The sequence below is a fragment of the Astatotilapia calliptera genome, chromosome 23, assembly GCF_964374335.1.
Source record: "Astatotilapia calliptera chromosome 23, fAstCal68.1, whole genome shotgun sequence".
Taxonomy (NCBI): Eukaryota; Metazoa; Chordata; class Actinopteri; order Cichliformes; family Cichlidae; genus Astatotilapia; species Astatotilapia calliptera.
The window spans coordinates 21,755,924-21,781,211 of NC_137443.1; the positions used below are offsets into that span (position 1 = coordinate 21,755,924).

At 44.7% G+C, this 25,288-nt stretch overlaps 2 protein-coding genes across 8 annotated transcripts in view; one reads left to right on the plus strand and one right to left on the minus strand.

Annotated features, from left to right (window-relative positions):
- LOC113016628 (CLIP-associating protein 1-A-like) overlaps positions 1-25,288 on the plus strand; it is a 57,724-nt gene that overhangs the window by 19,852 nt on the left and 12,584 nt on the right. Inside the window, exons 9-30 of one of the 7 annotated variants that reach the window (XM_080298002.1) lie at positions 10,311-10,445; positions 10,558-10,634; positions 10,741-10,833; positions 10,923-11,068; positions 11,190-11,325; positions 11,672-11,742; positions 12,523-12,582; positions 13,893-13,970; positions 14,091-14,258; positions 15,462-15,508; positions 15,777-15,980; positions 18,737-18,832; positions 19,063-19,257; positions 19,668-19,772; positions 19,993-20,049; positions 21,239-21,336; positions 21,461-21,484; positions 21,818-22,065; positions 22,753-22,816; positions 23,220-23,383; positions 23,752-23,974; positions 24,156-24,251. In XM_080298002.1, coding sequence (XP_080154128.1) covers positions 10,311-10,445; positions 10,558-10,634; positions 10,741-10,833; positions 10,923-11,068; positions 11,190-11,325; positions 11,672-11,742; positions 12,523-12,582; positions 13,893-13,970; positions 14,091-14,258; positions 15,462-15,508; positions 15,777-15,980; positions 18,737-18,832; positions 19,063-19,257; positions 19,668-19,772; positions 19,993-20,049; positions 21,239-21,336; positions 21,461-21,484; positions 21,818-22,065; positions 22,753-22,816; positions 23,220-23,383; positions 23,752-23,974; positions 24,156-24,251 — 2,585 coding nt within the window. The remainder of the gene's footprint in view (positions 1-10,310; positions 10,446-10,557; positions 10,635-10,740; positions 10,834-10,922; positions 11,069-11,189; positions 11,326-11,671; positions 11,743-12,522; positions 12,583-13,892; positions 13,971-14,090; positions 14,259-15,461; positions 15,509-15,776; positions 15,981-18,736; positions 18,833-19,062; positions 19,258-19,667; positions 19,773-19,992; positions 20,050-21,238; positions 21,337-21,460; positions 21,485-21,817; positions 22,066-22,752; positions 22,817-23,219; positions 23,384-23,751; positions 23,975-24,155; positions 24,252-25,288) is intronic. The other 6 variants (XM_080298003.1, XM_080298005.1, XM_080298004.1 and 3 more) reach the window with 6 other exon arrangements.
- LOC145424138 (general transcription factor II-I repeat domain-containing protein 2-like) lies at positions 722-2,334 on the minus strand. The gene has a single exon (XM_080297043.1). It carries the CDS (start codon positions 2,090-2,092, stop codon positions 722-724), a length of 1,371 nt encoding a protein of 456 aa, XP_080153169.1. The 5' UTR covers positions 2,093-2,334.

Genomic DNA, 25,288 nt, shown 5'->3' on the forward strand with positions numbered 1-25,288 from the left:
AAATGAATATTTTATTTTAAAGCACTGAAAGTTCTGTTATCCTTCAGAATATCACATCACTCTCCTCCTAACTCTTTTTTTTTTTTCCAAAAACGGTAGGAGATGCAGATGTACTTGTCCTGTTCCTTTTATTCAATTTGTTTCCCCGGTGCCAAAAGTCAACAACGACCAGTGCAAGGACGAAACAGTTGCAGCAAGTCAGTCTGTGAAGCGTTATAGTTGATCTGCGCGCACTGTTCATTTTAACAACGTGCGTATCACGGAGAGACACACATTTTAATGGGAGCAGTGTTGTTGGTCTCCTTTTTTAGCCAGCACATCAAAGTCTGGAGTTAGTTTTGTTGTGGCGATTCTCAGGATTGATCTGAGGTGTAGGTCTGTTAACTTGGATCTGTGGCTGGCTTTGTTGATGTTCATGACGCTGAATGTCTGTTCACACACGAAGGTAGAGCCGAACAAAGCCAACATCATCTGCGCTCTTCGCCTTAGATTTGGAAACGCGGCATCATTGAGTGAAGCATAGAAGTCATTTAGTTTCAGAGAGCTGAACTTCTCTTTTAAGGCAGGGTCAGACTGAAGGTCGATGAGTTCGAGCTGAAGCTCCTCTGGAGCTGTTTCGGGGTCTTGTGACAGAGGAAAGGCCACCAATTGAAGTGACTTGTCAATTTTATCGAAATCCAAAAACCGACGGCAGAATTCTCCGTGCAGTGCATCCAGTGACTCACTGTATTTCTTTACTTTTGCTCCGGGCCTCTTTCAGCGTGGCTAGTGTAGGAAAATGAGTGAATGACTTGTTCAAAATCTGCCTGGAGAATAAAGCCAGCTTGGATTTGAAGGCTTTCACGTTTGTGTGCATGTCATGCACAAACTGCTCCTTCCCCTGCAGTTTCACATTGAGCTCATTCAAGTGTGAAAATACGTCTGTAGCAAACGCGAAGTCACACATCCAGCTCTTGTTGCTCAGCTCAGGAAATTCATCAGTGTTCCCCTGCCGCTCCAAAAACACGCCAATCTCCTCTTTGAGCTCCCACACTCGTTGAAACACTTTGCCCAAACTCAACCAGCAGACACGGGAGTGATAAAGCAGGTCCTGGTGATCCGCATCAGTTTCCTCCAGGAACGCAATGAACTGACGGTGCTGAAGTCCCCGTGCGCGTATGAAGTTGACAAGTTTCACCACAGGATTCACAACATGATTCAGCTGTAACACCGATTTACATAGAGATTCCTGGTGGATGATGCAGTGGAGGAAAATCACATCCTGGTCAGAGTTTTCATCTTTCACTTTATTCTGGATTCTCCTCAGCAGGCCAACGTTTTTTCCCGTTAAATTTGGAGATCCATCTGTGGTGACGTTAACAAGCTTACTCCAGGGAAGCTTCATGTTTTCGATGGCAGCAGACACTCGTTCAAACAAGTCCTCTCCCCGTGTTTGTCCTTTCAGAGACTCCATTGTCAAAAACTCCTCCGTTATTTCAAAGGTTTCGTTGATTCCTCGGATAAAAATGAGGAGCTGAGCAGTGTCTTTGACATCGTTGCTTTCATCCAGTGCTAAAGAATAAAAAGTGAATGACTTCGCCTTTTTGTTTAATATGCTGGTGATATCTTCATCTATTAGTTCTACACGGCGAGTCACTGTCCGCCGTGATAAACTGATTTTCTCAAATTTGTCTTTGGTCTCTGGGCACAAAATACCTGCTGTCTCTACCATACATTCTTTTAAAAACTCGCCCTCTGACAGTGGTTTGCTGGCCTTTGCTATTTTGAATGAAAGCATAAAACTGGCCTTGGTACTTGACTCTTGAATGGCAGTTTGACGGTGAAAAAAACTTTGCTGAGCCTTCAAATTAGCTGCCAACTTCTCAGCAGCAGATTCCCGTTCTTTTGTTGAGAGCTTGCTAGCATAATTTGCGTGCTTTGTGGCAAAGTGACGGCTAATATTATACTCTTTAAAAACCGCCACAGTTTCTTGGCATATCAGGCAAACAGCAGATGATCGGTGTTCAGTGAAAAAATATTTAGTTGTCCACTCCTTTTTGAACACTCGACATTCTCTGTCCACTTTCCTTTTCTTGGGACCGCTCATCTTCATAGAGGGGCGGTAGGTCACAGGGTAAAGTGCAAACGTGGAGTAATAGGCCTACGCCGCTTCACCTCAACAAAGCCAATATATCTAGAGTGCGCCATCTAGTGAGGAAACATCAGAATTGCAGGGGAAATAAAACATTAACAAGGTTAATTTATTAAATTTTTTTCAAGTTTGGCGGGCCGGATCAAAACGTTTAACGGGCCGCACGTGGCCCCCGGGCCGTAGTTCGCCCATGCCTGCTCTAGACACATCTCAGAGCTGCTCTGTGTGTAAAGAACTATGTGTTGGTGCTTTTTTTCATCCTGTGTCCATCCTCTGAGCGTTTCTGTTTACTCTGTTTAAACTCAAGATGGTGTTTCTTAAGCATACATTCAGGATGTGCATGTAGTGATACTGAGGGCTTATTGTTTTGCATCACTGTGAAAAAGCGTGAAGGGACAGATTTACTGGGCGACCGTGGCTCAGGGGGTTGGGAATCGCATCTGTAACCGGAAGGTCGCCAGTTCGATCCCTGGGCTCGCTGTCCTGGTCGTTGTGTCCTTGGGCAAGACACTTTACCTTACTTGCCTACTGGTGTTGGCCAGAGGGGCCGATGGCGCGATATGGCAGCCTCGCTTCTGTCAGTCTGCCCCAGGGCAGCTGTGGCTACAACTGTAGCTTGCCTCCACCAGTGTGTGGATGCGAGAGTGAATGAATAGTGGTATTGTAAAGCGCTTTGGGTGCCTTGAAAAGTGCTATATAAATCCAATCCATTATTATTTATATGAATGAAGACTTGTTGAGGCAGTTCATTTATTTATAGGCCGCTGAGATTGTTAGATATTTCAAAAATGAAGCAAAAACACGACAACAGTGCAAGAAGAAGATAGAGTAAGAAATGTAGGAAATGATTCTTTAAACTGTTTTAAGTATTTGAAGAACTGATATTTTGTTATTTTTATTCTTGACCTTCTGCATGTCCGCGCTGTCTTCCTGTTTCCCTGCCCGTGTACTAGAAGAACGAGGATGTGAAAGGAAATGTGTTATGGCTCTAACTGTCAGCATTAAGTGTGGTAACTGTGCCATCTTGTGGAAGCAGAGCAGCTTTCTGACATATAATGTGCACGAGTATCTCCTTTGATCGGAAAACTGTTTAAACCGGACTGAGCAGTTTCTGCTGTCTGACCTTCAAGGTTATGCTGATGAATATAAATGAAGCTGACGGTGACAGCAGGGGGAGTGTCTGTGTGTTTTCTCCTGAGGGGTTAAAGGTGGAGGTGCTCTGCTTGCATTCAGAGGGTGCATTTAACAGTCAACTCAAGTCACTCTGAGACACTCTCGGTCTCTTTAAAACGATGTGTTAAATTTGATTATCAGTCCTAAACCTCTGAATCTTTGATCAGCATAGCAGTTGAAACAGTTGGTGTTTATTTATTGATTGCTGTTGTCTCTGGGAGGAAAACCCATGAGCCAATCAGAGCTCGGCTTATAGGTTTGTAAAAGAGACATCTTCTTTCATCTACTTTCTAAAAGAAAATGAACCTTGTGCTGAGCCTGGGTAATGTAGGGTTTAAGCGCCATGTTTGTAGTTTATAGCACCGTGTTGTTGTCTGTTTTGTGATTGAGACAGATGGATTGCTGAAATTTAAATGATTCAAAGCCAACAGCGTGTACTCCCGTGTTGATGAATCTATGAGTTGATTGAATGCTGATTGGCTGAAAAGTTGAACTGAAGAAGAAATGGAGCGATGGCCATATATTGGAGACTTTAATTGACATTTTCTGCTCACCTTTGTCGTCTTTGCACATGTGAGCCATGTGGCTGGCTTGGATGGCTGCCTGTGTAAAGTGGTGGACGAAGCAGTGGCAGGTCTGGAGGCACGATGGGGCGGGCAGGTCGGTCAGTATTGGTCTATGTATGATACGTTAGCTCAGAGATGAAGACCACAGCAGGTCAGGCTCTCCTCAGACATGATTATGAATGATTGTGATGCTTTGATGGCGTTACAGTTTGTGCAGTCAGGGCTCAAAGCATCATCCATGCAGACCAGCAGTGTTGGTTGGTTACTTAAAGAAAAACCAACTCTTACATCACTGTGATGGTGCTGGGTTAACTGGGTGCTTCTCGCAGCTTCAGATCGCACTGAGAGAACTTCAGAAGCAAACGTATTTTTCATAGTGTCTTTTATTTTGAAAAAAGACCAGATGCTCTCTGCCGTTCCTCTGTCTGACTTCCTGCCCTCCTCAGCAGCTCTCTGTGACAAACGGTCACAACAGAGAGCTGTGGAATCACGAGAGCTGTCATGAGTGGACAGGATCAGCTCTGTCAGTCACATCTGAGCAGGAATGTGAGGAGGATTTTCCCTTCTTGCCAAATGCTTGAACAAAATAGCGCAACACAACCTAAAAGAGGAATATGATATCACACAGATATGTGAAGTGAAACAAAACGGGCCTCTCAACAACAACATGTGAAGAATTTCTCTTTTTATTATTACTTCGTAATAGAAACCTGATGGTTTATCATTATTTCTATGCGCAGTTAATTTTAGGTCCACCTTTAATGCGACTTCATCAAAATTGATTTCACACTGATGGCCGAGTTCTAATCGCACATAAGTTTATTTGCTCCTCCTTCAGGCCTTCAGTCACGCTTTCTCAGATTAATCTGATCCTCATATTTCACTTTATGTCACAAGATTTCGTGTATAGTGGGTATAGTGTGGGATTTAAAAAGTAAAGCTATGCTGTACTACAGTTACGGTACTCAGCTCCTGTCAGAACACAAATATAATAATAAGTCAATTATAATATCAATAAATCTGTATCTGTAAAAACAGCGTTGGGTCTCGTCCAGATCAGATGACATACAGTGGGGCAAAAAAGTATTTAGTCAGCCACCGATTGTGCAAGTTCCCCCACCTAAAATGATGACAGAGGTCAGTAATTTGCACCAGAGGTACACTTCAACTGTGAGAGACAGAATGTGAAAAAAAAATCCATGAATCCACATGGTAGGATTTGTAAAGAATTTATTCGTAAATCAGGGTGGAAAATAAGTATTTGGTCAATAACAAAAATACAACTCAATACTTTGTAACATAACCTTTGTTGGCAATAACAGAGGTCAAACGTTTACTATAGGTCTTTACCAGGTTTGCACACACAGTAGCTGGTATTTTGGCCCATTCCTCCATGCAGATCTTCTCCAGAGCAGTGATGTTTTGGGGCTGTCGCTGAGCAACACGGACTTTCAACTCCCGCCACAGATTTTCTATGGGGTTGAGGTCTGGAGACTGGCTAGGCCACTCCAGGACTTTCAAATGCTTCTTACGGAGCCACTCCTTTGTTGCCCGGGCGGTGTGTTTTGGATCATTGTCATGTTGGAAGACCCAGCCTCGTTTCATCTTCAAAGTTCTCACTGATGGAAGGAGGTTTTGGCTCAAAATCTCACGATACATGGCCCCATTCATTCTGTCCTTAACACGGATCAGTCGTCCTGTCCCCTTGGCAGAAAAACAGCCCCATAGCATGATGTTTCCACCCCCATGCTTCACAGTAGGTATGGTGTTCTTGGGATGCAACTCAGTATTCTTCTTCCTCCAAACACGACGAGTTGAGTTTATACCAAAAAGTTCTACTTTGGTTTCATCTGACCACATGACATTCTCCCAATCCTCTGCTGTATCATCCATGTGCTCTCTGGCAAACTTCAGACGGGCCTGGACATGCACTGGCTTCAGCAGCGGAACACGTCTGGCACTGCGGGATTTGATCCCCTGCCGTTGTAGTGTGTTACTGATGGTGACCTTTGTTACTTTGGTCCCAGCTCTCTGCAGGTCATTCACCAGGTCCCCCCGTGTGGTTCTGGGATCTTTGCTCACCGTTCTCATGATCATTTTGACCCCACGGGATGAGATCTTGCGTGGAGCCCCAGATGGAGGGAGATTATCAGTGGTCTTGTATGTCTTCCATTTTCTGATGATTGCTCCCACAGTTGATTTTTTCACACCAAGCTGCTTGCCTATTGTAGATTCACTCTTCCCAGTCTGGTGCAGGTCTACAATACTTTTCCTGGTGTCCTTCGAAAGCTCTTTGGTCTTGGCCATGGCGGAGTTTGGAGTCTGACTGTTTGAGGCTGTGGACAGGTGTCTTTTATACAGATGATGAGTTCAAACAGGTGCCATTCATACAGGTAACGAGTGGGGGACAGAAAAGCTTCTTACAGAAGACGTTACAGGTCTGTGAGAGCCAGAGATTTTCCATGTTTGAGGTGACCAAATAGTTATTTTCCACCCTGATTTACGAATAAATTCTTTACAAATCCTACCATGTGAATTCATGGATTTTTTTTTCACATTCTGTCTCTCACAGTTGAAGTGTACCTCTGGTGCAAATTACTGACCTCTGTCATCATTTTAAGTGGGGGAACTTGCACAATCGGTGGCTGACTAAATACTTTTTTGCCCCACTGTACGCTAGAAACTGTTATTTTACACACAGACTCTGTGACATCACTCAGCCTCCTCCTGCTCCACCTCAGCGCTAACAGTGAAGTTTCTCACACGTGTGGAGCTGCAGTGACCTTGCTGAGATAAAGCTGCTGCTGCTGCTGTGGGCTGACGGAGGAACCTTGGTGGAGGTTCCACGCCTGACGTTAACGCCGACAGGGGACCGGCTTCCTATAGAGACCAACCCTCCCACCCTCCTCCCTCTTTCCTGAGTCATCACGGCTCCGTAGCTGTCCCTCATCTCTAGCGCCGCCCACCAGCACCGCCTCCGCTTCAGAAACCGCAGGGGTTTGTCCCCTAAGCGACCCCTCCCATCTCCTCCTCTCCTCCTCCCATTGGTCTGCTCCTCCCCTCCTCCCCTCCCACCTCTATCACTCCTCTGTATCCCCTCTCTTCCTCTTCCTCCATCCTCTGTCCTCACTGCGAGCGTGTTTGAATTAGAGGACGAAGACGCAGAGGAAGAGCGTTTGGGAGCACATGCTCCCTGACAGGAGAGAGGGGGGAGGCTCGGCTTCTCCCTCCCCTCTTTTCCCTCCACAGCTGGAGGAAAAGATGTGAGGAGCACAGAGGAGCGGAGGACCACCTGACTGTCTGTCTGTCTGCCTGTCTGTCTGCCGGCATGCTGAGGAAACTGGTCTGCAGGCGGATCTGCTCCTGTAAGCTCCTCTTCCTCTGGACTAAATCAAATATCGATATCGATTCGCAGCCGTGATCGGTGATGAAGGTGCGGTGCGGGTACAGCTGTGATTCCAGGGGGAACGCGTGTGCCTGGTCTCGATCGTAAACACAGCAGGATTTTGTCTTTTCCTGGCCTGCTCTCTGCTGGATTGTTGTGTGGACAATGCATAGGAAGTGATGTGTGTTAGGGTTCAGGTCAGGAAGCTGCAGGAGCAAGTGTGATGAGTAAACACTGAAACTTTTAATCTACTTGTGTGTGATCAGAGTGGAAGGACGAGCTGATAAAAACTCAGCCGTGAAGGTTAAATCTGATGTGAAAGGCTTCATTCTGTCGCCCATCCTCCTCTGATTCTGTAAATGATGTCTGTGGTGCACTTTGAGGGCTGTTGTCACCTCGTTTTCTTTGTCTCTGGCATTTGTAAGAATCCTCACACAAGTACAGTAAGTAACTTCTGAAATCCACCGAGGGCCTGTTTACTCTTATGTTTATGGTCACGTCTGTTCCTTTACTTAACAGGCAGAGGTTAGAACTGAAGAATTATGAGGCTTGATTCAAAGCTGTGCTTCTTTAGGTTGTGGCTAAAATGTAACCTCAGTGGTTCACTGTTAGCCAGGTGGATGTTTGGACTGATGCACTGAAATTGTCGTCTTTTCTGTACCGTTTGGTAACAATCTTTTATTTTCATGTAAAATAGCAGGAAATATTCTGCCTCAGACACATTCTCACTGCTGGAAATCGTCTGTGTGTTTCAAGAGCCTGTGCCTGTGTTGAGTTTGAATGGACTGGTACTTTTACAGCCATCTTCTACTCAGATTAAACACTTATAGTACTTGCTTACAATAAGCCTCATTCACCCACACGCTCATACAAGTGCTCTCTTTATTCTGTACCTAAGCCCTTTTAACCTCACACTCGAGTCATTATCTTTGCTGACATATGTCGGCATATGTCTCCTCCAGAGTTTCGATTAACAGATGACCCTCTCTGAGTCAAAGCCGCGATGTTTAAAGTAAAAAGAAAAGACTCCTGTAATTAGGAGCAAGCAGGTTAAAGACCGGCTAATGTCCGACCTGCAACATATGAAAACAGATTGTTGATCAGAAAGTAGCTTTACCGACGCAGGCTTTTCTTTTTTCCTTATGAAACATCACCCGAGGCTTTTACAAGGCTTTTTAACAGTAAGACAGCACACTGGTGATGATGATACCCCTCTCAGAGAAGCCGTGATAAGATTAAATTCATCGATCGACAGAAAGCAAAGCGCCGTCCAAACGTCTTCTTATGTCACGCTGTTAGTAGCTGTAGTTTCAGAGCTGCTGTGGCTGGATTTTCATCTGGTGCTAACATGTTTGTCACCGTCCTGGTCCTCTCTCGGTGTCGCGCTCTGTTTGTGTTAGCGTGCTGAACTTGAGGTGACAGGTGAGGCTGTGTTTTTCCCTCACACACACTCACAGTGTGTTATGCTGTGAGGAAGACCTCCAACCTGATGTCACATGACTGATGTGTTGGCTCAGCTCCCTGCTGCTCTGTGTGTGTTTGTGTGTGCGTGTGTGTGTTGAAACTCTAAATAATGAAAAAGGATTGATTGCTGGCCTGGCAGATTCCTGTGCTGAGGGGGGCTCACGTGGCGCTCTGGCGTCCACCGCAGGAGACATCTGCACAGGGCTGGGCCTCTTTCAGCTGCTTCTTGTTGCTGTATTTTGGTTCAATTACTGATCAGTTCAAATGTAATAGATTATATTTATAATGATTAGAGGTGAAACAGATGGTTTGCTGGATATTCTCCAGATCTGGCCCCTGAATTGTGAGGATTTGTTGCCTGTTTGTTTTACATGACAGGAAGAGAAGACAAAGACATCGCCATGTGCTCTGCTCATTTCCACATCCACAATCTTTACTCTCAGAAAACTGGTTTTAATTAGTAATTAGATTACATGTAAGTTTTATTTAAAAGAACAATGTAAAATATTTAATTTAGTGGAATCTGATCAAATGAAATGTACTATTTAGCATATATTCAGTTTATACCAAACACATTTCCCTTAATGATTAATTTTGATAATATATATTTCAGCTGCATTTTACTCAGAATGATTGTTTCCTGTTTCTAAAGGGCAACAAATTATTTTATTAGTGTATTCATTTACTATGCTACCGTAGCTTTGCATGGTTCACAATTCAAAATAATCCATACTTGTCTTATACTGGGCTGTCATGCTTTAGCTCCTCCTCTAACGTTTTTTACTTTCAAAACGGGGCCTTGTAAACAGCAGGTAGGTGTCTGTATAATTAGGGATATATGCTTCTTTTTTTGGGATCAGTCTCATGTTCAGATCCTAGAGTAGAAAAAAACTGAGCACGTAAAGAACTTTGAGGCTCAGTGGGTTTATGTGTACATACACTGACATCATTAATTAAATATATATTTGGCATTATAGCAGTGTGTAACTAGCTGGACTAAAACATTTGTTTGTTAAAGATAAGTAATAAAAATACTCAGTATGACCCGTGTCCATTTATCATATCTATAATGATGTATGACAGCAACAAATATTCACATTGGAGAATCTGAAACCAGCGGATTGTCTCATAAATGATCATTTGTATGCGATAATGTGTCAGTATCAAGCAGGGGAGATAAGGGAAACCATCAGTGTGACTCTCTGATGAAGCAAAGCTTTTATTTGTTTATAATAATCATAAAATCTGAGAGTGTGGAGGATAAATGTAGTCAGTTTTCAGATGGTTGCCCTGAGGATGTGAGTCGGTCCTCCTGTGGTCGCTCTGGCTGGGAACACAGGGCTAATTGTTGTCTTTATTGTCAGGGCATTGTGTCTCTGACCTGCTGCCCTCCTCGCCATTACCAGCTCGCTAATTCGGTGTTACAGGAATGCGAGTTATGCCCTCTGCGTCAGCTGAAGTCCAATCGCAGAAATGTCAGAGTCCTCCTGCTGCGCCGCATTGTTTGGATGCTCAGCAGTGGCGTTTTTCTTTGTGAGAACTTTGTTGTTCAGTCACATGACTGTCCCTCTCTTTCCTTCCTCCCCAACAGACAAGAACTTCGAGGACGATGACTCGGTGGACGGCGGCCGCTCCTCGTCCTCGTCCAAAGGAACCTCGCTGTCCGGGAGGAAGGCGGTGAGCATGGGTTCATTTCAACGCCCTGCCCCCGGCAGCAAGTCTGCAGGTCAGAACCACCGCATCGCCACCCAAATTTATTCATGAGGATGTAAAAAAAAATAAGATGACAGTTTTTGCGTTTTGTGGATCTGTAATTCTTTCTGCTGTGTTTTCTGCAGGGAGGGACGGGTCCAGTGCTGGAGCCGTGGATGAGGAGGACTTCATCCAGGCGTTTGAAGATGTTCCCACAGTGCAGGTTAGTACATATGTGACATGTACTTCAAACGGCTGACCGTCTCCATCTGCAGGGAGTAAGACTCCTGCTCGTGTGTGGACCTTCTCCTCTCTCTCTCCTCCATCAGATCTACTCTAACAGGGAGGTGGAGGAAGCCATGACGAAGATTCGTGACGTGCTGTCGGACGACAAGCGGGACTGGGAGCTGAGAGTGGCAGCTGTAAGGACATGTCCTGACCTTGGCCCTCGCCTCAGTTTGAAATATCAGTGAAGGTGTGTGTGTACTGAACTTTTTTTGTGCTCCACCAGCTGAAGAAAGTGCGTTCGCTGCTACTGGCCGGTGCACCAGAGTTCGACGGCTTCCTGCAGCAGCTGCGTCTCATGGAGGCGGCGTTCAAGCTGTCTGCCAAGGACCTGCGATCTCAGGTGGTGAGGGAGGCCTGCATCACTCTGGGGTAAGGCACATGGCTCACAAGATAAAAGAAAAGGAAAATAAAACCAGGCTGATCGTCTCCTCCTGCCTGTCATTAGTGCACAGCTGAAATGAATCCATCTGTCTTCCTCTCCATCCATCAGATACCTGTCGTCAGTGCTCGGCAACCGGTTCGATCACGCAGCAGAGGCCATCATGCCAATACTCCTCAACCTGGTCCCCAACAGTGCCAAAGTCATGGCCACGTCCGGCGTGGCCGCCATCCATCTCATCCTCAGAGTACGTGCGATAAAGCAGAGGCTGCGAGCGGTTTCGATGCTGATCACTGACTATGACATTCAAGGAAGAAAAAAGTTTAACTTTAAACCTATTAAATCTTCATCCATGCATGGTCTGACTTAGCTGCTCTATCTGATCTGAACATCTTCTCCAGACATAACAATGTTAGCCTGATGTCATAACAGGATGGATTTCACAGAAAATTTGATCAAATCACATTTCATGTCCAGAAGAAAAGACTTGACTGTTGTCAGATGGAACAAATTTCTTTTTAAATGAATTCAAATGCAGGAGCTTGTCTGTCTGAAGTAAATTAAGAGAGCTCCTTCTGCCTTTTTCTCAACAGCACACACACTACCCACGCCTCATCCCCATCATCACCAGCAACTGTACCTCCAAATCTGTGGCTGTGCGAAGGTGAGACACACTCACATTTTCTCTTTGATCGTTTTTGTCTTTATAATTGTTTCATAATATTTTAGTGTGGTTTTATTTTTTTCCAGTTTCTTTGAGTTCAGTTTGTTTTATTATAGTTTTTATTATTATAATTATATGTTTATATTTATCATTAATTTATTATTGTTGATGGTATTTTTTTTTATCATGTTTATTTTTGATTCATGTTGTCTTTGTTTAATTAATTTTTATCTGTATATGTAGTATTGTGTTTTTAGTTTTTTCCTTTATTTTTGTGTTTTCTATATTTTGTTTTTGTTTTCATACATATGTAATTTCTTTTTTAAGTATTTTTCCTTTTTTATTTTATAAGTAGTAATTTTTATACCGTAAGTCCGTATTATGTAAATTATATTATTTTAATACTTATTTATTTTCTTAATTATAAACATGTTTTATTATTATTATTTCCTCATTTCTTGTTTTAATTTCATCCCAGTATTTTCTTTTAATTAAGCTTTTTATTACATTTATATTCATGTGTTTATGTTATATTTTCATATATGTTATTAATATTTGTTTACATTTTAAATGTGAATTTATCAACTTTTTTTTCTTTCATTTCACTCTAATATTTTTTCTAATTTAGCTTTATTTTATATATATTTCAATTTTATTTATATTTATTTGTTTTATAATATTTTTTATGTATATCTTTCTTGCTTCATTTTTACATTAATTTAGATTTTAATATTCATGATTATTTCAAAAATAATTTGATTGCTTTCTTCCTGTTTGCAGGCGCTGCTTCGAGTTCTTGGACCTGCTGCTGCAGGAATGGCAGACGAGCTGTCTGGAGAGGTGAGGAAAAATAGAACAGTGGGTCAGCTGATGGCAGGGGTTCACAGGTTTAGTTGGATTAATGGTTAGTAGTATCTGAGGCGTGCCTTCAGCACTAACTGTGTGTAAACTGTGGAATACGCAGAGAGCCATGCAGTAAACACAAAACAATAGCAGTGACAGTGATTTGTGGGACACTTGGAGCGCTACATGCTACCTTGTGAGGAAATGCGACACCGGCCGGGTCAAGGTCTGTCTCAGCGGTTTCCATGGCAATGCCGGGGGATCTCTGTCTGCCACCAAAAAGCTCTTTGTGTTTCCACCCGGCTGCTTCCTGCAGCCGCCGCCGCCAGGGAGAAACCCGAGCTGACCCCTCAGTGTCAGGGGAGCGCTCTGGTTCTCATCGATCACTCAGTCAGAGGCTGTCTGTGTGCGGATCTGAGTCATTGAGCTACAAATCAGTTTTACTAAGAGAAAGGACTAAAAATGTTTTAATTTGAGAAAATTAGGTCTTTGATTTGAACCTCAGTACCTTTCTTTAGGTTTTGTTATTAAAAAAAAGGTCACAAGCTGTGATCGTTTTACTTTTTCCATCAGATTTAAATCCACACTTTGTGCTTTATTTGGTAAAGTTCTCTATGCAACTGCCTCCTGTTGCACATTCAGCACAATCTGAGCAACATCCCTAAATATTGATTAATAGAGCCGTAAGAGACTAAAGTGCCAGCAGAGCTGATGGAGTGTAGGCTGCACAGCAGATGGCAGTTTAAAGGTCACTGCTGCAGTTAATGCTGGGGCGTGTGCAGGCTGCGACTCTTCCTGTCATTACAGCTGTGAGATAGTGCTGCATGCATGGTGGTTGAGTTTGACCATGCTGAATGACAGAGTAGTTTGGCCTGTTTTTATCTTCACTGACTGTACTTAATGTTAACGCCACTGAAACTTTGAGCCACAGTGATCTCAGTGGGACGCAAAAGTGGCAGCAAAGCTAAAGCAGCTGTAACAGTCATTAAGCTGATAAAATAATAAATATTAATAAAATATCCTAGATCAAACTTTAAAGGTTTTAGGGTGGCAAAACCCTAAAGTTTTATAAACGTTTCATTCAGCTAACCATGTGTCCCTAAACCTGCTTATTTTCAGCCTGAAAGGCTTTGGGTATTGTCGACACCATATATGTATGTATGTATAAAACACATCTTAACAACAAGGAGCACTGAGGATGGAGAAAAGAAATCAGCACACAAATAAACACGCGCATGTTCAAGCATTGTTTGCCTCTCAATGAAAGCAGGTACGCGAACAGTTTTCCTGTTCTCCTCCACCTGCAGGCACGGCACAGTTTTAATGGAGACTATAAAGAAAGGGATCCATGATGCAGACGCTGAGGCTCGCTCTGTGGCCAGAAAGTAAGTCTGAGCGCACTCGCACCTTAAACCTACAGAAACAAAGGAAAAGGACGTAAAAGCAGAATGTTTATCAGCCTGTGCCCTAATAGAGGTTTGTGGCCCTCTGGCTTGATGTTGCAGGTGTTACTGGAGCTTCCACAGTCACTTCAGCCGGGAGGCGGAGCAGCTGTTCCAGGGCCTGGAGTCGTCCTATCAGAAAGCTCTGCAGGCTCACCTGAGGAGCGGAGACAGTCTGATGTCGCTGCCCGCCTCTGACCGCTCCTCCTCCTCTTCTCAGGAGAGCCTCAAGTGAGACTTCCTCTCCTCCTCCCCGATTGATCAGTTTATTGATTAAAGTCATAAAGGGAGAAAAGGTTTTAATCTTTGTGGCCCTTCATCTAGTTTTTTGACTAACTCACATCTCTTTATCTTCTCACAAAGAGGAAAACACAAGGATGGAAGACTAGTTCTCACCCAATAACATATCTTTAATGTAGAAATAATGGAAACATCTAATCTATGTGTAGTTTTCTGCTCCTGGACTGATTATTGATCTTTTTGCTGTCATAGACTGAATAGAAATGACTGCATTAAGCGGTTTAAGCTTAAACTTGTCCTGTAGTCACATACAGTAGTGCTGCTGCCACACCAGCCCGCTCATTCGCTTCGAATGAATTTCTGCCTTTGCAGATCACTTTCTTGCTCCCGTCTCTTTCCTCTCTGTCACTTGACTCCTGTCTCATTAACATATTCAGGGCCTCATTGATCTTTGTGCCGTCCACGTCTAATAAAAAGCTGCTGTGTTGATGTGTGTGTGCGCCGCGGATGAGCTGTTTGTCACAGATGGTCTTTTTTTAAAAGATGTGATTTACAGCAGCAGAGAATGTAACTAATGTAACTAAGCCGTCCTGCTGATGAGGTGGGACTGTGATATTACAGTGTGGTATTCTGTCACACATTTGAATACGTACAAAATGCAGTTTTTAAATGATGATTTCATTTATTAAAGTAAAATGTATCCAACCTACCTCGCCCTGTGTGAAGAAGTAATCAATTCATACACTGAAGAAGTGGCCGAGTCGAAGTCTGCACTTAAATCCGATTGAAATGTTTTGGCCTTAAACGGGCTGTTCATGCTGGAAAACCCTCCAATGTGTCTGAATTAAAACAATTCTACAGAGAAGAGTGGGCCAGAATTCCTCCACAGTGATGTGAAAGACTCATTGTCAGCTATCACAAACACTTGTTTGCAGTTCTTGCTGCCAACGGTGGAACAACCAGTTATTAGTTTTAAAAAAAGAAATCAGGAAAACAGTGAATACTTTTCCACAGCTGTAAATGCAGGTCAATCAGTGTTTCAGTCTCATGTCAAAGGGCTTTTGTTTTGACACAAAGGAGCAGCACTGGCAGATTTTTGGGGGAAGTCTTGAATGATTTTGTGACAGTTGATATCTCACACTTACCATTTCTTTGCTGTTCTAAACAAGCTTCTCTCTTTCGCTTCTTCCACAGTCGACCTCTGTCTGCAAAAAGCACTGTTGGGAGCAGCTCAGCCCGATGTAAGGACTATTTGTTTGGCTCTTCTGTTCATTTAGAAAAACCTAAATCTGCGTGCAGCAGATGATCTCCTGTCATGTTTTCTTTGAGCTTTAAGAGGAGCACGTATTTGTCTAGTGTGTGTTCCTCAATAAAAGCTCTGTTATCACCTAAATGCAAGAAAATTCGATTTATTAAAGCAAAAAAGGCACCAGAGGTGATCTAATCTGATCTGCCTCTGATCAAGTTGATTTGCCGTTAAACAGTTTGACTTTATCTGTCCTTCTCCAGCCAAACCCGCCCACACCTCCAGGATGCCGGCTGCCGCCTCCTCCCCCGGCTCACTCCAGCGCTCCCGCAGCGACGTGGACGTAAACGCTGCGGCCAGCGCCACCGCCCGCACGAGGATGCCTGCCGTACCCTCCACTGTGCCGTCGTCGGCCTCGCCCTTCAGCTCTGCCTCGGCGCTGCCTCCTGGATCCTACGCTTCACTGGGTGAGACAGCCGCTCACGTTGCAGTTATCCTGCTCCACACTCTGCTGTTGCTTCTAGCTGCAAACTGGACCAGCAGCTCCACTTATAGCAACGTATTTAACCTAAAAGCACGACCACGAGCACAGGCCGATTTATGCAAAAATCACAGAGCACACTTTATAAAAACAAAAAACAAAAAGATGGCTCAAAAGTTCACACAACAAAAACTAAAATAACAGTTTGTAGTAAAAAAATCACCATCTGCTGTTTGGTGCTAATGAAACCCAAACAAATACTTTGAATAATTGCATTTATTCAGCTTCAGATTCTGCTGCTTTTTATATAATTTGATGTCTTTCAGGCAGGAGGTCTTATGATCAGGATCAAGATGCTATTTCTATTTTTTCATTATATAATTGTCATGTTGGCTGATAATACGATTACTGAATCAATCTCAAATAAATAAATTGGTGTGGGCCGTTCATGCATTTGTCTCAGGTTGATCTGATCTGATCATAAGCTCACCATCCAAATCAAATTTGCTGTGTATGCCCCCCTCCCACTACCACCCCTCCTCCGCCCCTCTAAAGCCTAACCTGTTGACCCTAAACCCTGTTGTGTTTCTCCCGGCCTCGCTCGCTTGTCAGACGGTTCGTGGTCTGTTAACGCAGACGGTAAGCTGTGTGGGTGTGGTGGGTGTTTTACCTCCATCAGTTCTGTAATGGTGGTCATCTGTAATCAGTGCATGGACTGTCTGTGCATGGTTTACTCCAGTTTCTCACACACGCACACACACACCTGGAAAACTACCAACCTGTGCGGTTACAAAGACAAATATGATGACAGAGTTACAAAGTAGCCGTAGCTTCTGCTTTGAGTCTGAAGTTGTTTTACGATCACATGCAGTTTTTCCTTGCTTGAGAACAGAGTCAGCTGATTGTGTAAATAACTGATTCTGTTCCTCAGCTGTAGTTTTGACATGTAGATAAATGTAAAGCATTAGAATGAAAAAATCAGCGTTTCCTGTCCTGAGAAGTGCAGTGTTAGTCCTCTGTTAGTCGGCCTGCAAACAGCTCAGACTTCACTGACTCTGAAGTCCCGCTCTGGCTGTCAGTACGTGGAGGCTTGAACTGCTCTCCATGTGGTCAGTAAACAAAATACCTTCCTGTGCTGGTGTCGGTAGGGTTTCATCCTGTAATTCACATCCCTGCATGGTGGTGTCAGATCTGTCAGAAATAAGAGGAACAGCCTGTGATGTTGTGGCTGTTGTGGCTCCTTTAACTCAGCCCTCAGCTGCAGAGCAGGCTGAATTCACTTCTTTGTGTCTAGTTTGAAACCAAATAAACCTAAAACTCTTCGCTGTAGCCATCGTTTGAGCTTTACGTGCAGTTGTGGCTCCTTTTACTGTTCACATTAACCTTTCAGCCTGTGAGTAACTGACTTACAGATATTTTCCTGCTGCCTTTTTTTTTTGGAAGACTTCACAAACGTGCGTCTCTGTGGCCTCGGCCATGGTTAAACTTCCACAGTCTGTGTTGACAGAAAGCGAACAGAGAGACCGGCCTAGTTACTGATGAAGAAAGCACTTCATCGCTGGCTGTGACGCAGATGCACACTGTGGCTGAAGGCTTCCCGGGCACACGTTGTGATTGATGTATACTTGAAAAGACAACAGAAAAAAAACACACAAAAGAGTCTCCTGATCCTCGCTGTGCCTCCAAAGCAGAAGCAGTGCCGACCTCCTGAGGGCACTGGTGGATGCTTTATCACCCCGTCTCTGTCACCCAGGCTCTGACACTCGTCTGGCTGTAACACCTGCCCATCAGCGAACATGGAGACCATGAAAAACTGTCCTGCTTTCTGTTTTCTTCCACTTCTTGGCTTGTGCAGCTGTTACGACATGGCCTTTGTTGTTCTATGTCAGAGCTCAGGATGTTTGTATCCACAGATTACGGGAAAAAAGCTTTCTCTGCAGTGCATGAAGCAGCTGCTCAGACTTTCTAGTGATTCCTGGAAGCAGAGGACACACTTGCATCTACAGACATGTACAAAAGCAGGACTGCAGTCAGTCATGTGTCTCTGCTCGTATTTGATCAGGCAGACGAATCAAACAGAAGCAGCCCATAGACACGCAGAGCTCCTAATGTAGGAGAGGAGGAGGTGATGGGGTGCTGAGTGGACCCAAATGTAGGACATGTGACCCAGATGGAGTTAGGCGGGACTCCCAACCAACGCCAGCTGTATTTACTATGTGTGTGTATACGTGTCTCTCCTTTACTGTGAACTTTATAACGTAATTGTTCCTGAGTCTTTGCACCAGTTCACTCACATTACAGCTCGTTAACCCGGAATGAAAGGTTGTTGGTGACGTGTTGAGACTTCCGTCTGCATGACGCACAGATTCCTCTCCGAGTCTGTAAATGTTGTGGCGTCTTTATATCTCCTCCATCTGTTTCTGTCTCCACATTTGAATCTGGCAGCTGAGACATTAGAGAAACAATTTGTTCTCAGTGACCAATAAATGCTTGTCATGTGACCCCTGCTACCCACCAAAACACCTTTAATGTTACCGTCTGCTGTCTTTATGGATTTAAAGCTCGTGTTCATGGATGACAGACTCTGTGTTTCTCTGGTCTTCAGGATGATCTGTATGGTTTTCCTCCCTTCAGTCTCAGTCCCTCTGTTGCTGCATGAAGCACACATGTAGGAAGTGTCACAGCAGTCTTAAGACTTCAGTGTGTTTGAGCTTTTGTCTTCCTGCGTCTCTGCCTCTGCAGGTCGAGTGCGAACAAGGAGGACAAGCTCAGGAAACGGTCCGTCAGTGACAGACACACGGGGCCGGAGTCGAGGGAAAGTCGTCTCTCAGTCCCAGCGTGAGTAACTCTGCTGCTTTTTTAGTGATATAGATCAAATTTAGATATCAGTCTGTTCAAATACATAGAGAAAATATAAACGTTTTTCTTAAATAACATTTCTGTGACTAAAAAATGGATTTGTAACTGTTTTTCATACTTTTCTAATCTTACCACTTATTTGGAAACCTAAACAAAGGTGTGACAGACATATGAACTGGTTCACCGAAATATGTCTTCCTGTGTTTCAGCTGGGAGTCGGTCAGGCTCTCCCGGGCGTCTGCTGAGCTCCACCTATGGCCGGATCCCCAGGCCCACCATGGGCACCGGTGCCACTGCCGCCGCCACGGGTAGCACCTCCACCAGCCTGACCGACAAGAGCCGACCTCGAGGTCACCGCAGCCAGGGCTGCAGCCGAGAGACCAGCCCCACCAGATCAGGCACGGGTATGGGAGGGAAGACAGACACATTTAAAAATGAAAGCATTTTTTTTAAAACACAGGTTTGGGAGCATTTGTGAAGAAGTTCAAGTTAAAAAGTGGAAAAAGAATTACTGAAAGTAAAAATCTGAGAACTTGGTATAAATATGATGCTGTCTGAAACAGTAAAGCCGGTCAGAATTGGCAGATCGGACTCCTTGTATGTGAGTCGACCTGCACGCTCGACTGGAGGCGAAAGACCTTCCTGGTTCGTCTTCCTGATGCTAACACCTGCTGCCTCCCCCCTCTCTGTCTCTGTCTCGCTCGCCTGCCTGCCTGACTCACTAACCGTCTCTGCTGGGCTTCAGGTGTGTCATGTCTGCCTAACCTCTCTTCCCTGCACCGCTCTCTGTCTGTCTGTGTGTCCGCCTCTGCAGCCCGGAGTCGCATCCCTCGACCGAGCATGAGTCAGGGCTGCAGCCGCGAAACCAGTCGCGAGAGCAGCCGCGACACCAGCCCGGCGCGGGGCTTCTCCCCCCTGGGTGAGTATGGTATCAAAAACTGAAGGCTGAGACAATCTCAGACGTCTGTCTGACTAAATCCTTACTTTTCCTGCTTTTTTATCTGCATGCTCTCTGTCTAATTGTCCAGGTTGTGTCTGCTGGTAATCCTTTAAAGTGCAGCTAATTGTTGTCTTTTAAGTTCCTCTGTAAAATAACATCCTCACTCCTGGTCTCTCCTTAACTTTGCGTCCTCCTTCAGCGTCCCGCCGTCACTCCCGTTCCACCAGCGCCCTGTCCTCTGCAGAGTGCTACTCAGGTGACCAGTGGAGCAGATTTAAACAGATAACGAAAACAAAAGCGGCTCAAAGCTTCCTGCCTCACCCTGCATGGCCAAAGTCGACTCTGCCTCCTGTGGTCAGAGTGGGAAGTAATCAATAATCAGTCAGATATTGGAAACCTTTACAGAGCAATCAGATGTAGCCTCCAGCCACAGATAAACCTTAAAGATGCTAAAGTGAAGTTTCCCACTCTGGTGCATGTAAAGCAGTACATCTCATTCACCTACAGGGGGCGGTACTAAACCAGTCTGGCCTGGTCCTTACAGTCATAGCTGCCTTTGTCATGTTTATCGCTACCAAGGGTGTAACGGTTCTGAATCAGGGTGCAAACGTCCGCAGTCTCCTGCCTCCACCCAGTAAATCTGTCAGATAAATATAAGCTGGTGCAGCTTTAAGGTGGAATACTCTGTGCCAGAGTACAACATACTCACAAAAACAGTCAAGATTCTCTAACAAAGTTCCTCGTTTTTGTTTATTAAACTCATCATTATGAGTTGGGCTGTCGGTGGGCTGTTAGCATGGTGAAAGCTAAAGATGCTTCAAGTAAAGAGAAAACTGGGAATACTTAATTCATTATCAGCTGATCATGCCCGTGATAAAGCAAATACTTGCCCGTATGTTTTGTAATTAACCTGACTATGGATCAGGTGAATCGTTACACCCCTACCTGTTGCTATGAAACGGCTACAGGAAACAGGAGTTCATGCTTGTAAATATTGAAGATAAAGTTTTGCTTCTCCTTCAGTTTGGTGTTTTGTTTTTGTTTTTTTGCAGAGCATCATGAAGTTTATTTCTCTCATGCAGTTTATGGAGTTTGTTTCTTTGTATTTGAGTTGATTAAACAGGCTGTTCGCTGCTCAGATCTGGACTTGTGTTATATTATATTACATTCAAACAGCCTCTCTGCTCATCACTGTGGGTTTGGTCTGGTTTAAAGCAGTTACTTAAAAATTTGCAACCTGCACAGGTAAATAACACAAATTCTTCTCATGTAATTTGAACTCATTAAATTGTCTGAATTCACAAAAACGGGACCAAGACTCACGTCACTGTTATTGATCATCAGTTCTACATGAAGGAGATGTTTCTGTTTAATATTGAGGCGTGCCTGTGGATTTTAAAGCCTCTAATCAAACTGCTTCTCCTCCTCTGACCTCCTCCCATCAGACCGGCTGTCCCATCAGGCTCGGATCTCTGCCTCAGTCAATGCCATGAGGATCCTCAACACGGGCACCGAAGTCGAGGCTGCGGTCGCTGATGCTCTGGTGAGAACAGAAAACTGTTTTTGCCTTAATGTGAATACAAACGTGAATCAAAGATGTTGTCGCAGCTCTTTCAGCTCTGTTAATGCCCTCTCTGCTCTTTCTCTCTGGACTTTGTACATTTCAGCTCTTAGGAGACTCGAGGAGTAAGGTACAGGTAGATCTCACCTGTCACTGCATGCAGAGCATGAGCTGTGCACACTGACTTTAACGTTTTAAACATGGATGCAGTGATTTGCTTTATTTCAAGTTGTTTTAGCTTGGTAAAAGTTGCTTATCGCTCCATTAAAAGCAGCATGTTGATATGGACTCACAAGAGAGGGGGGAAAAACCCCAAAGTAACCTCATCCATCTCATGCGATGACACCAGAAGCATCCATGAGTCTGCCTGTGTAGCTGCATGCTACTTCTTCTGACAGCTGTACATTTACCCTGTGAAGTCTCGTCTTTACACTTAGCCTCTCTCATCTCCTCTCTGATGTAGCGGAGGCCAGTGAGGCGGCGGTTCGAGTCGCCGGGGATGTACTCAGACGACGACGCCAACAGCGACGCCTCCAGCGCCTGCTCTGAGCGCTCCTACAGCTCACGTAACGGCGGCGTGGCGCCGCACTACCTACGTCAGACGGAGGACGTGGCGGAGGTGCTGAACCACTGTGCCAGCGCCAACTGGTCCGAGAGGAAGGAGGGACTGCTGGGACTGCAGAACCTGCTCAAGAGCCAGAGGATGCTCAGGTGGGTGTGCCAACAGTGGAAAACAGGTCTGAAAAGCTCCGCCTCTGCAGGTTTGAGGACTTTTGGTTGATGTAAAGGGGCGGTGGATAAGAAACATGCTGGGTTATGAGTTTAATGTCAGGAGTTTTGTTAAAGAAGGGTTTAATAAAAGAAACCTTGTAGTCTTTGTACACTTCTAATCAACCTTGTACCTTGATGCTGACAGTCAGCAGAAAGGTTAAAGCAGAGAGATTTTAGTGGTCAGTCCAGGCTGAGATCCAGAGGCTGTGTTTTCAGCACACTCCTACTTCTGTTCAGATCTGTTTCAGCTACTGGAAATGCACTGTGCGCGGTTCAGGAGATGATCTCCAGTGAACTTGCTCTGTTGTAGCTATACACTGTATATAGTGATGGACATGTATTCTAGTCTAAAAAGCCACACCCATCACTAGATACAAGTTTCTCATGACCCCTGGTCTTTTTTTATTTATGCAAGGGGGCGACTCCTCTGGTTTAAAACAAACAAACAAAAAAGGATATGAGAAAATGAGTGTGCTTCTCACCTCACTATTTTCTCTTCCTCTCAAAGTCGAGTTTATCTAATGAAGCTACAGTAAAGTAGAGAACTGTAATGTTTCCTGTTTCTTTACTCTGTCTGCACATAAAAGCTTTCTGTTGGCAACAAAATAACCGTGCCTGTTGTTTCAGTCGTGTGGAGCTGAAGAGGCTTTGTGAGATCTTCACCAGGATGTTTGCGGACCCTCACAGCAAGGTGAGACGGCAGCATGTTTCACACGTACTCTTATTAAAAGTGAAAGCCGACGTCAGAAAGCAGCAGTTCACACTTTCTGTGGAGAGAGAGGGGACAGTGAGAGCCGGAGGGATAAACCTGGGAGTTTGTTGTGACTCTGAAGCTGGGACGTGAGCGTCGTGGCTGATTTCACTGCTCTCGTGTCGTCACTAACAGCAGGACAAACTAACAGTGTGTGTTTTCTTGTTGCATGCCTCCTCGCTGCTGCGGACTCTAACAAACACCAGAGAGTAAGTGTTTGCTCTCACTCACATGAGAACTGTCTGCTGTCATATTTCACTGCGTGTGTACTCGTCTCAGACCAACATGTGCAGACAAACACTCAAACATCTCCTCCTCATCATCACCCCTGACTCTGTGACAGGTCTTCAGCATGTTCCTGGAGACTCTGGTGGACTTCATCGTGCTGCACAGGGACGACCTGTTGGACTGGCTCTTCGTCCTGCTCACACAGCTGCTGAAGAAGATGGGCGCCGACCTGCTGGGCTCTGTCCAGGCCAAAGTCCAGAAGGCTCTGGATGTCACGAGGTTAAGACTGAAACCTTTTCATCATTAAAGAAAAGTCCTGTATGCTTCTATCCTGCAGCAAATTAAACTCCAATCAACCAAACTCTGTGCAGGAAATAACACAAAAGAGCAACGAGTCACAGTTTTAGTAAAGGGGAAAGTGATCCTGTTATTTAATTTGGTCCTGCAGGTGGAGCACAGGAGATATTTTGCACTAAATGTTTTTTTTTTTAAGTTTATAAATTACTTTAGAATATGTGGAAATATAATATAAAGTATGTTGTGTGAACTCACTGAAGCAAGAGCAGCTGTTGTCAATAAAAAAGAGGGTGTAACTTCATCTCGTGTTCTGACCATGTTTTTCTCTCCTCCTTCCCGCCTCCATGCAGGGAGTCCTTCCCATACGAGCAGCAGTTCAACATCCTGATGCGCTTCATCGTGGATCAGACGCAGACCCCCAACCTGAAGGTGAAGGTGGCCATCCTGCGCTACATCGAGGCTCTGGCCAGGCAGATGGACCCAGCCGACTTTGTCAACTCCAGCGAGACACGCCTCGCCGTTTCCCGCATCATCACCTGGACCACCGAGCCCAAGAGCTCCGATGTCCGCAAGGTAGGAGGGCATGTCAGCCTCCGTCTTCCTTAAAACACTCCCCCCTTTTCATCCCTTTAAATTCCTCTAAATGTTTCATTTTTTTTATATTTTCAGTTTTTTTGTTCTGTTTTTTTGTTTTTTTTTCATGTCTTAAATTTTTCCCCCTTAATGGTCCTTCCTCCACCCACCTCACCCTTAGACCCTTCATAACTGGGCAGGGGAGGATTTCTCAGGCCGAACCAGCACCGTGGCCTCTCTGCCCGGGGAGGGCAACCTGGAGGAGAGGTGCAAGCAGGTAGATCCTCTACCAGTGAGCATGCGCAGCGTGAATAACCTCGTCTAACCCGGTCACAAAGAAGCGGGAAGCTGCTGTGAGCGTGTTTGTTCAGGCCCGCGTACAGAGGACATTAACCTGAGAGTGTGAGCGGGTTCTGTGAATGCTTTTCAGCACTAACTGCTGGCAAATGGTGAAAACGGTGGAGAGGTGTCTGTGTACCTGAGGTGTGTGCATGAGATGCTGCAGCTGAGTGCAGCTTTAAGACTAACTCTGCCGACCATTATGATGTTTCTCTTATTATCAGGCATGAGTCTGACCTTTAACCTTTACAGTAAAACATGAAACATTCGAATCATTTGAAAGGAAACTGAGTGATAAATGCTTCCTTTAGCTTTTGCTTAACAAGTTCAATTGACATGCTGCATGTTAACAGAACTATTACTTTTATTTTTCTTGATATATTTTTTCCTCTTCCAATTAAAATGGTCAAAGTTTCAGAGAATCGCAGTCTTTGTACAAATCTCCAAAAGTTGATTCTGTTCCTCTGGACGCAGCGTTTTCAGTGAGAGAAATGTTTCGTCACTCATCGAAGTGACTTCTTCAGTCTCAGCTGACTGCAGGTTTCTCTAATCTTATAAACAGTACATTTGCATAATGACTGAAACCAGCCCACTGAAGGAACAATGGGCTGGGAGGTCAGTTCCTTAATCGTAATTATGCAAATTCTCATGACCATTGATCAACAACCACTGACCAATGGCCATGAGTACCATTCACAGAGAGTTGGGGAATGGCTGCAATCACAGCATTGTAAGATGGTGACAGATGTACCCTTAGGCCCCCTCCTCGATTCAGAGATGGTCTTTCCCTTTTCACGTTAATGGCCTCCTTGACTCTTCGCTCAAACCAGCGTTCCTCCCTGTCCAGGATGTGTACTTCCTCATCCTTGAAAGAGTGTCCACTGGCCTGTAGGTGTGAACAGACTGCAGAGTCCTGGCCTGATGAGGTAGCTCTTCTGTGTTGTGCCATCAGCTTCGCCAGAGGTTGTTTGGTTT